We start from the raw sequence: 12,500 nt of genomic DNA on the forward strand, positions 1-12,500 counted from the left end.
AGTACTGGGCAAAATGATTAGCGACATTTTTTCTTGCTGTTTATGTTCTGAGTTCAAACACCGTCGTGATCGAATTTGCTTTTCCCCTTTCGTGGTCAATAAAATAAGTAGCATTTGAGCACTAAGGTTAATGTAATGGATTTACCTCCTTCCTGAAAATTGCCTGCCTTGGCCCAAAATTTGAAACTGGTGTTTACTTAAACCTGTTTATGTACTGATTTCAAATTTTGCCTCGTTATTCATTGCCTCTGATTATTCTGTATTCCGTATAATAAAGTCAATAGCCACAGGTTCTTTTATACACATATATGGCAGGCAAACATATTAGCCGTAACTCTGCGGGCATTATATATTTACACAACAGATCATGGAAAAATCTGCAGAAATCCGATCAAAAATGTGGCATTTATTTTAGCCTTTCATTATTCGAGAAGGCAGGACAAGGCAGTGAGTTTGCAGAATCGTTACCACGATGAACAAAATGCTTAGCGGCATTTCATCTGTCTTCCCATCCTGTGTTCAAATTCTGCCGAGGTTAACTTTGCCTTTAATAATTTAAAAGTCGATAAAATAAGCACCAGTTGAGTACTGGTTCAATGTAATCGACGTTCCCCCTCCCTCTCGATTGCTGGCAATGTGCTAAAATTTGAAATCATTATTTAGAATGGGTGATCAATTTAGGTGGTGAGCTGGCAGAATCAGTGGCACACTATACGAAATGCTTGCCGTTTTCTGTTCTGGTTTTACGCAGGGATTTCAAATACCGTCGAACTCAGCTTTGACTTTCATTCCTTCAGGTTCAAGAAAATGAGTATCAGCTGAATACTTGGGTCGATGTAATGGATTAACTCCCAACCTACAAAATTTCAGCTCTTGTGCCTATGGTAGAAAGATTTTTTGGTGGTGACAATAAAATTAGTAGATCTTAAATGTAAGAATATCAGCGATTAGAGCGTCTCAAAAAATAAAACGTGCTAAACATATCATTTTTCAACTAATATGTTCAAATCTTTAAATTGAAAATGGAATTTCATCATTCCATTGTCAAATTAAATAAATAACAGCAGAGCCTTATAATATCACTACGAACGTTACTAATCATTAACCAAATTCATTATCTAGAATGCCTTATTTATGGCAAACATTTCCTTGTATTTCACAACTCTCTTAATAATGCCTTCTAATTTAAGTACAAAGCTAGCACTCTTAAGAGCAGGGGATTAATCGATAGAATCGATTCCGGTACTTGATGAGTACTTTCCTTTTAATCGGACACGATAGGATGAAAGGCAGCGTTAACCTCGGGAGGTTTGGACTCAGAAGGTAAAGAACCGGAAAAAACCCGCAGATCCTCTTTTTTTTTCCGACGCTCTAATGACTCTACCCGATCAGTGCATTAAAGCACATAATAATTGAAATTATATTGACATTATCTGCGTTGGAAGTTGAAGACCGTAATAATTTGTGATAAAATCTCAATAAAGTGTGATGCACACTAATTTTGTCCCTCTTTTCCATTCTACGAACGGATTATAGGAAGGACGATTGAGCTGCAACAGTAAGGCGAATATACAGACATAGTGTTGCCTGGGGTCGATTTTCTTGACTAAAGGCGGTGCTTCAGCATGGCCACAGTCAAATGACTGAAACAAGTAAAAGAATAAAAGAGTATATAGCATTACCTGTCGGAAAATGAAGAACACTCCATACGATAGTAGAGACTAATGATGCATTATTTTTGGTCGAGTCTCTTGTTACACTGTCACATCTTGTTTGAAGATACCGTGTACCTATTCAGATAATGCAAACGCACACGCGTACACACTCATGCATACATCACTGTTTCGTGGGTGTGTGTATGTCCGTGTGGAATAACAGTTTTGTAGGTTTAGAACGGAAAGTGCTAATTTTGTTCTGCTCATTCGGCAAATAGTTGCTTAAGATGATCCATAGTATGCTCAAATGATAGACACCGGACTAGGTCCACCAACATCGCATATCATTTGAACCATCTAAAACTTAGCTGCTTAGATGTGATCGACTTACCCCCTCTTCTCAAATGTCAGCCATTGTGTCTATAGTAAAAAGGGTTATTATTATTATTATTATTATTATTGGTAGTAGTAGTAGTAGTAGTAGTAGTAGTAGTAGTTGTAGTAGTAGTAGTAGTAGAAGAATGCGAAGAGTTGGTAGGATCGTTAGCGCGGTGGATAAAATGCTTAGCATCATTTCTTACAGCTTTACACACCGAGGAAGGGATTGACAAAATAAGATAGGATTGAGAAAATAAGTACCAGTGAATGTACCGGTGTCTATGATATTAGCTAGCCCCTCCTCCTACATTTTAGGTCTATGGTTAGTTAGCGTCGGGCTCACAATCATGAGGTAGTGAGTTCGATTCCCAGAATGGACAGTGTGTTGTATTCTTGCCCTAGACACTTTATTTCACGTTTCTCCAGTTCACTCATAATCAACATTGTGCCTCGGAGGGGAACTTTCTGGGTGCAATCCCAGGGTCATTCATGACCAATTTTCTTTTATCCTTTTATTCTACCATGACGGTGTTTGAGTTTTGCTTCGTGTTTATACAAGCAGCCTCAAGAGACTACAAGTTATAAGTTAAGGTGGTTATTATGAGTAAGATGGTTGATAACTGCCATGATTTGGAGAAGGAATGTGGTTAGGTGAGACAGATTTCTGTTTAAATTGAGCAGCTTCGATTCGGTAGAAGTATTATTTTAGCAAGTGTGCTTTTGATATGTTAGGAAAGATTGTGTTGGATTTATATAATATTTTTCGTCGAGTATGGGCAAGCTCCATGTTGTGGCGAGAGTCATTAACGCCCCTGTGGGATTGAAAGAATGGACTAGCCGAACTCTTATGAAGCGTTGCGCATTGGTTGATACGGGGAGCAGTCGTACGAGTCGTTTAGAGTTTGTGGAAGTCGTAGGAAGTCATTGTGATTGTTGACAGTTTATGTTTATTGGAGTATCGGGTTTAGTGGAGTAATTTGATGTACGTCGTATGAAGAGAGTTGTGTCTATCCCCGCTTCGTGAAATCTGTATATCCAGCGTATACATGGATATAAAAGTGGCGACTAGTTTATTCAAAGCTTGCGTCGGATGTTAATATTTTCATGTGAAACGAAATCAAAGCATAGTTAGTTAACATGGAAGAATTATTAGCCTCCGCGGTGAAATTGCAATAACAACTGCAACAAAATAGCAACAGAAACACCAATATCAACAGTTGCTGGAATTAATGTCGAAGTCCAAAAATATTTCACGTACGTTCTTGACAAACGGCGTATTTAACGCAGTTGCAGAATTTAATTATAACCCAGTTTCTTCATATTTCCGAAGATATGAAGAAATCTTCAAAGATGAATGCAAAAATTGGACGGACAATGGAAAGGTACGACTACTTTTAAGAAAATTATCACCTGTCGAACATGAAAAATAATGTAATTACATTCTGCAATAAAAAAGTGAAATTTGTTTCGATGAAACAATTAAATTGTTATCGAACATTTTCAGTGAGAGCTGTTCTCTGTTCAATATTCGCTGGGAGTATTTGAATTTATTAAAAAAAAAAAGGTGATTTCTTCACCTATGCCGAATGGTCAATAGACAGTGTGAAAAATTCAGACTAAAAGAATCAACCCCGCGCATGTTCAAATGTCTAATTTTGTCCAAGGGTTAACTGTAAGCAAGAATGCAGATCTACGTGCCCTGATATTGCCAAAGTCAGAACATGACCAGAATGTCACTCTGCAGACAGTGGTAGAGGAATGTCAGAGAATTTTTTTATCACGTCGTGATACAAATAAAACCTAAGAAAACGATTACTCCCACAGATATACGTGTCGAGTTGTAACGGATAACGACTAAAAAAAGAAGCTCGGGACCCAATCTGTGTTATAAGCGCGAAGAACTACATTTTAGAAATAACTGTCCGTTTAAAATCTAAAATGTTTTATCTGTCAAAAAAATCTTTACATCCAACGCATAGAGGGATATAAAACTCCATGAAAACTATCTTCCAAAATTTCTTCCAATTTTTTTTTGATTCCCTGAGATTTGAGATAGGTAGTAATAGTCAACCATTCTTACTATTGTTCCGAGGGAACCTACAACTTCAAGTACTTTTGTAGTCTTGACTTTCCAAATTTTGCCAATATCGTTTTGAAGATTGTTGTACTTGCTCAAATTTTGGCAGGTCTTGACATAAATTTATTTCAAATGGGACAGCCAAATGAATGACCAATTTTCATCTATCTTTATGTTAGTCTTAACAGAAAAGTCCCATAGGAGTGAGATATGATATTTTTCAGGCACTGCGAGTTGCTTGTGTTCCCACCAGTTTCTATGACAAAGCAGGTCTAGGTCCTTATAAATTAACCAGTTGATATACTGTGACCCGGAGTGTAGGTAAGCGCTCCCAGCCCTCTGATAGTCAGGCAATGTAGTCAGTGGAAGTCCCACATTGGAGTTCTGTAGGGTATTAGTGACAAGCACGAGCACCAACGTTCTCGGGAAAACTCTGAACGTCAAGAGGAATCAAGGAATAAATCTTTTCGGGAGGACTTTATGGCAGAGGCTTATGGATGATTTTCAGAAATTCCTAGCCTGGCAATGTTACTGGAAGGCTCTACCGGTTCGAGACAAGCTCTATAGGCACGGAAATGCTGTCAGACGGACTCGTCCAAAATGTGCGCAGGGTGATGAAACCGGTTTGCATTCGCTCTTACAGTGTCCGGGTATTGCTGACTTGTAGAGCTTTGTCGAACAGCTGTTGATGCGTGTAGAACGAATACGTTTATCAGTGGAGTACAATGTGAGGATCGCTCCACCGCATTCTTTCGGCCGGTAAAGGAAAGCAGTTTTTCTCTGTCTGATGGCTACGGTGAGAAAGCGAGTGTGGTGGACGAGATTGAAAGAACTGAAGACAGAAACGTTAATCCTCGGCAATGTCATTGAATTTTTCAAGTTCCACTTGAAAATGAAAGTGAGAGTAGAGAGAAGTACTGCCAGCCAGTACTTCTACTGGATATGGCCAGTATGGCGCGTGTAAATAGGCCTACTCTGAACATACGCGTGTAAGCCAGAAGACCTGAGAAGGAGAGAGGCACCTGCAGAGGTACTTTCGACGATCGGGGTGACCGAGTTGTGTAGGGTTCTTTGGTTGTTCCTTTATGGAACTCTTCGATTTTGGGGAATTGTTTGTTAACTCTTTGTCGTTAATTGTTCTTGTTTTATTTTATACTCACTTTTTTTTGCTAAGACCCACTTGTCCCGGGTGGTGCGTTGTGTTCTACAGCAAATATTTCATCACACGTTGCACTGAGATCGCTTCAACACATGACGCGTGGTTCACTGTGCATCTGTTCGGGCAACCTCGATTTGATGAAGGAAACGAAATAATGTACAGCAAATACGTTTGATTACTATAAACAAATCATTTGTTCAAGTCGTTCAACAAAAGCTGAACACTCATCCGTCATCTTGGACAAGAGAGTCCATCATTACTATTGTTGTTGTTGTTGTTGTTGTTGTTGTTGTTGTTGTTGTTGCTCTGAGTTCAAATTCCGCCGAGGTTGAATTTGCCTTTCAGCGTTTCGTGTGTCTAACACTGGGGTTGATGAAATCGACTTAGACCCTCTCCCGAAATTGAGGGTCTTTGTACCCAACTTTGAAACCGTTATGATTATTATTTTACCTCTTTGACTGCATTATCTAATCTGACTGTCATTACGGCAGCAGGGTATGCTTCAAGGGAATTCTGCATACTCTTTCTAGTAGCACGCGCGTTTTGATTATGTACCAGTAATATTATATAAGCGATTGCACTGACTCTACATTAAATATTATTGTCTTTTTGCCGATGTCAAAAATCAATACGTAAAAATGTATTCAATCTGCAATTTTACCATTGAAATATTGTTTTCAATCAGCTGGGAATGACGATTGTCAAAGCTACTTTTCAATTGATTTAAATGCTTTATTTTGTGCAGAAATATTTTACAGCCTGCTTCTTAATTGTTTCGTTCATACGAATTACAATAGAATTAAGATCAATAAAGCAACGCATGCTTCTTTATAAATCTGCTGCAAGTCCATGATACTTTTATTAAGTATTGTAAAATCTTGCATTCAATTACTACTTCAGTAACTTTTGGCATTATGTTAATTCTTCGTGGGGGATTTAGATCCTCCTCTTAATTTACATCATCATAGCAATACAATGTGCAGCAATTGCTATGTGTGAACAAGAGTGATGTATTTGTTGTTTCTTTTGTCTTAATGACATTGACATCCTTCTTCGTGATTTAATTTCCTGTATGTTGAGTTTCAGTAGTTGGTATTTTGGCATCACTTGTTCAAACCCTAATAATGCACATGACGAGAATACTCTAATGCTCTCCTATAACTTCTCGTCAAAATTTGAATAGCAAATTGCTACGAGAAATGCTGTTTAAATTCTTCCAAGGGAAGAACACGATCTCGGCAAAAATATTCCGCTACATGGTTTTATGGTTACTTTGTATAAGAACAAAACAAGTATGAAGAAGAGGACGACAAAATTTCTCTTAAATATGATCATCTGTTTTTGTTCGAAAGAGTACGTTTAGAACCGTCATTCCTGACACGGCACATCATGATTTGGATGATATTTCACTGATATATTTTGCAGGTGAATCAAGCATGCAGAAGAATCTTTTTATCTGCTACATCACTTCAATTTCCCGTCCAATTCTTTTTCATCCATAAAATCTAAAAGGTCACAACATACTTGTTAATCACATATTATGATATAAGATTTCCGGATTATTCCAGGGACATCAATATTGATCAAATAACTCAGCTAATAAATTATGAAATGTTGTATAGAATATCTTTCCCCTTCTAAAATCTCAACTACAATAGATTACAAAATTACGTTCTTTTCTAGTTCTTTTATAGAGGCCATTGTGAAGGCGTGTGACTTAGTGGTTAGAGTATTCAGCTCTGGATCGACGGACATGATTTCAAAAACCGGCAGCGCGTAGTGGCCTTGAGCAAGACACTTTATTTTACGTTACTCCGGTCCCCTCATCTGACAAAAATAAGTAGAACCTGTAATTCAAAGAGCCAACCTTGTCACATTCTGTGTGAGGCTGAATCACCCTAAGAACTACGTTTAGGGTGGACTGTCTGAGAAGTGCTCAGACACTCGCACGTTAATTTCACGATCAGGTAGTTCCGTTGATTGGATCAAACGGAACCCTCATCGTCTTAACCGACGGAATGCCATACAGGCCAAAATATACATCACTTATGCGGTGAGCTGACAGAAACTTTAGCACGCCGGGCTGCTTAGGGGTATTTCGTCTGCCGCTACGTTCTGAGTTCAAATTTCACCGAGGTCGACTTTGCCTTTCATCCTTTCATGTTCGATTAAATAAGTACCAGTTATACACTGACATCGATGTAATCGACTTCATCCCTTTGTCTGTCCTTGTTTGTCCCTTCTATGTTTAGCACTCTGTGAGCAATAAGGGCATAAATATATTTTACTTATACTTAAAACAACATCTTATACTACATAGTCAATTCGTTTTCTCTGTGAAGATATTGTTTGTCAGCAAAATATCTATTATATTTTGTATCAAACATATCTTCTCTGTGGTGATAACTGTATGCATGGTTAAATCCATATCTTTATATATATATATATATAATTACCAGAAATGAAGTATTTAATAACAAAATCTATAATATTTTAAAATAATACTGAGCATGAGCAAAAGGATGCGATGTTGCTCAAGGAATAAGATCTACGTGTATTAATGCACAATGGTACGCAAATTACCATGAGTACATAAGACATTGTACGACGATGGTGTGTCACATAAGTGGGCGACGTTAGAAAAATACTTGAAGTTGATTAGGGGATAGGGAAAAGGTATAATGCATAACCTTGGCATATAGGAGAAATTAAATAAAAATGAGGGAAAATATTTGAATAACTTATACCAATTAACTGAAAGACTATAATGGTAATAATATATATGTGTGTGTGCGTGTTTGTGTGTCTGTACATGTGTATGTGTGCGTACGTGCATCTCTGTGTGCGTATCTGTGTGCGTCTGCGTGTGTTTATGTGTATGTGTGTATATACATATATTTGATTTTACAGAAGGTTTGCACAAGTTCATATATTTTTGATTAATTAACTGTCATAGGTCGTTCGAATTGCACATGTTGATAGAATAAGTCTTGTATATAAACGTAATACTTAGCAAAGATACCATTATAAAGAATGTGTCTGATGTAACATTGCATCGAGCTTCAGTCAGATTTCCACAATTCCCTCCTCCAAATCGAGTCCAGCTGTGCAGAAGTCCTTGCGGATTGTGATTGCTCTGTTAGCGAGAATCACTTGCCTCACTCGCTGGGGATTCGTGTCGCATATCGCAATCGATAGTAGCCCAATGTGTACTTTCTCTTCAGAATTGGCATCCTCTGTCGTCAATGGTGTTATTTCTGTACATCTGTAGATGTTCCACAAACTGAACTCTTCCTTAGTCAAGAAATCATTGATGGCACTTTGTTTCTGTTTGGATGGCACTATTCGCTTAAAACAAAGAACATATACTCGAAGAGAGTTCATGTAGAGAAATATTGACCCTACAAACAATGATTGACTCTACAAGAAATTTTGATTCTACTATCCGAGTGACCCCTGTTAGCCATTGAAAAATTTATGTTCAGAATGTCCACGTTTGCATTACTTTCGGCGAAACCTTCCAATATATCACCTGCAGCTACGTATCAAATCAAACGAATGTCTAAACATGTCATGCATGAAAGTGTTAAACAGGAAAGCAGAGTCATATGACAAGTAACAGTTAACAAGCAAAAAGAAAGCTAATCTCCAGAAAGTAGTCAGTTACAAAATCTATTCGAAACAAAACTATTGTGATAAATGTCACTGCACGAGTGGTAATTCTTGAATTAAAATCTTCTGTAATATTTCCCTCTGACCTATGAACATTTTATTGTTAGCTGAGAATCATAACAGCAGTCACTTTATTGAGACATTCATACGTTTTTAATACTAAATCATTGACTTTTTTAATGATATGATTCGACTACAAGGTCTATCATTGGATTCATGCCATTGTTCGTTTATATTCACAGAATATTCACTAACACTGGTTTAGAGGTAGTATGGCGCATATATTCATATTCAGAGTGCCGAACATCTAGAGATGTACAGAAATATCACCGTTGACAACAGAGGAAGCTAATTATGAAGAGAATATATATTCATATTCCGTTCTAACAGCCGAATTACATTGCTAACGTGTAGTTAATTCAGACAATGTGATCTATCATGTATGAATATATATACATACATATACACACATACATACACATACCTACATACATACACACACACACACACACACGCATATATATATTTATGTATATGCATGTATGTATATATTGATACGTTTCATTATGGTTTATTTCTTAAACTATAGCAGCAATGGTTATACATTTTCCCAATGAGTCAATAACCACTTCACAATATCTATATCGGCCAAAGGATTGGCGACTGGCGATGCGCTTCGACAAATATGGGCCACAAAATATTTCGCTTCATGCATTATATTTGTTGATTTTTCTTCTATTGGAGTATATAAAGACATTACTATACACACGCACCTACATCGAGATACAGATTTCTCATTCTCGCATACTTAAAATCTATTTGCAAGTAGTTTATAGCTAAATACTGTCTGACTATGCAATGTGTCTATGCATACATGTATGTGCGTATGAATATGTGTTCGTATGCATACATGTATTATGTGCCTATCTATCTATCTATCTATCTATCTATCTATCTATCTATCTATCTATCTATACACAGGTATACACAGACATACATAAACGCATACATATGTGTGTATACACTATTGTTGTTTTCGTTCCAGTTACATTGAACGGGCATCTATGAGTAGTTGCTCGACGAAATTCCGTACAGTTGCATCTATCAAATTTCACGTGACTGAGAAATGAATTTTTGAAGGCACAACCAAATCGCACGTCACAGATATGACTACAGCAGTACTATATTACATTAGACATTCCATGGGAAATCCCTTTACACTATTTAATGTTTTGTTGCAAAATCTTGCCTGACAATTCGGCGTTTCTAAGCAATTAATTAAGATCTACTTTTATAATATTCGAGACGATATTCATTTAAAATAGGATTTCTGGGGCCTGCTAAATCTCTCATGAGATTTTACAAACATGAATTATTTTAGAGCACGTGTTAAATATATACACACACATGATATGCACACAGCCATACATACAAATATTATATATGTGTGCGTGTGATTTTGTGTGTGCGGGGGTGTTTACACACACACATATCTGTATATACACACATATGTTTATATATAAACATATATACAAATATATGTCTCTCTCTTTCTCCATATATATATATATATATATATATATATATAAATATATATATACATACTTACATTTATACATTCATACATACGTATATATGAGTATATATATATATATATATATATATATATATATATATATATATATATATATATATATATATATATATACATACATATATACACAGACAAAAAGAAAAAGAGAGAAAGCGTGAAAGTAGAACAAAGATGTTTACTTTATTGTAGTCACGTGGAGTTTTATATTCCAACAATTATAACAAAAGTTATAATTATTATGAAAATGATTTTAGAGTGACACCACAGGTGTATGGCTTACCAAATGTATTTGATTTGGTAGCTAAACATCAGTATCATGTTGAATCTAAGTATATCTTGGATTTTGATACTATGTTTGTGCACTGTTATAGAATTCAATTCCACTTGCGTGTATAGCCTATACTACTTAATATAAACGACAGATCATGGTGAATAAAACTTGTGTTTTAGCTTCGTCAGTGATATATGTTAGGCATTGGTCCTCAGTTTCAACAACATAACTTCAGATTCAAGAGGAAACGATAAAACAGCGGTAGAAATAATCCTAGAATGCGAAATACATACAAAATGTATTACTAAAGCAGATGAAGCTATCAGTCAAAGCCACCACAGAATCCTTGTAGTTGCACTTGTTTAGCGTCATGTAAAGCCTGATGAAGCAGACATATAAAAAAAGAAAAACATCTCTGATCTGATCATCCTATATTTCTAATGAGTATATAGGGCTAAATTGTTCAATGTGCAATGGTGTCTTTTTTATTTAGGAGGATCGGGTGACATTCATGAATGAATTAGCTAGTATTTCGCCCTGTGATACGTTGAGGGTCCCACATCCACTTCGCTAAAATGCTGATTTTATCAATGTTGTTATGTCGTGGTACACTCCGACTGAGCAGACCTGTGTTAAGAGTTATTCCAGGCATAACTATCTCATCGTTCTCTCGTTAATAGTGTAAGCTTCCGTCATCCATCATGGCTCACCTATTTCTAGACCACAGTGTGTAATTTGACAGTTGCATGGCTGTTACTAGATGTCATATACCAGCCCATTGGTTCACTCGTCACTTTGTTCGAAATTAAAAATCAATTAAACTGGGTTAACAATTTAATAATTTATCTACTTGAAAATTAATTACATCCTGAAACTGGGCACCTGAGCAAACCTAATCAACAAATATTCGCATTCTATATGTAGGCTATCATAGTTTCCTCTCTAGCTACAAGTAACTGGTTGCTAATCGGACACACAACAGAATAATAATGGATGAGCTCCATATGCTGATGTTCGTCTTGGCAGTTGTGGCTTATTAGCTAAATACTCTTTGCTATTATAGGCACAAGGCTCGATTAGATTCATGCCAGTAAGCAACTGGTACTTAATTTATCGACCCCGAAAGGATGAAAGGCAAAGTCAACCTCGGCAGAACTTGAACTCGGAATGTAGAGACGAACGCCATACCGCTAAGCAGTTCGCCCGGCGTGCTAAAGTTTCTGCCAGCGTGCTGCCTTTTATTAGATAAATACTAAACATTTAATTATATTAATTGATTATTAATAGCTTACATATTAGTGCTGGGTGCTTATATTGAAATCTCGCTGTTGGAGACAAGCCATAAAAAAAACAAAAAAACTTTTGATTAGGATCAGAATCTATAGGAGGCGTTATATTTACAAGCAATAGCTGGAGGGTATCCTATGCATTTATTCTGTTCAAGCATATGACTTCAGAAACTATAAAATAAAAGAATGAAAACCGGAGGACTTACCTACAACTCGTAACATGATATGTCGTATTAGCTGATGGACAGAAGAGACTTGACACTCGTACACACCGGCATGCCTAGGTTGCACATTTCTTATGATTAGGTTCCAGTTAGTTGCCTGATGACTGACCCCTATGTACGGATCGTCAGCGAATTTTTCTCTCCCGACGGTTAGAGGGTTCGGGTCACTCGCCTTCCGCCA

At 36.8% G+C, this 12,500-nt stretch overlaps 1 protein-coding gene across 8 annotated transcripts in view; it reads right to left on the reverse strand.

The window, feature by feature from the left end:
• Window positions 1-12,500, reverse strand: part of LOC106869914 (neurotrimin) — a 1,519,776-nt gene that overhangs the window by 343,841 nt on the left and 1,163,435 nt on the right. For all 8 annotated transcript variants that reach the window (XM_089360901.1, XM_089360902.1, XM_089360900.1 and 5 more), the window contains one exon: window positions 12,302-12,500. This exon is cut by the window's right edge and continues 6 nt beyond it. In XM_089360901.1, coding sequence (XP_089217027.1) covers window positions 12,302-12,500 — 199 coding nt within the window. The remainder of the gene's footprint in view (window positions 1-12,301) is intronic.

The sequence above is a fragment of the Octopus bimaculoides genome, chromosome 12 (genome assembly GCF_046866305.1).
Source record: "Octopus bimaculoides isolate indiv1 chromosome 12, ASM4686630v1, whole genome shotgun sequence".
Lineage (NCBI taxonomy): Eukaryota > Metazoa > Mollusca > Cephalopoda > Octopoda > Octopodidae > Octopus > Octopus bimaculoides.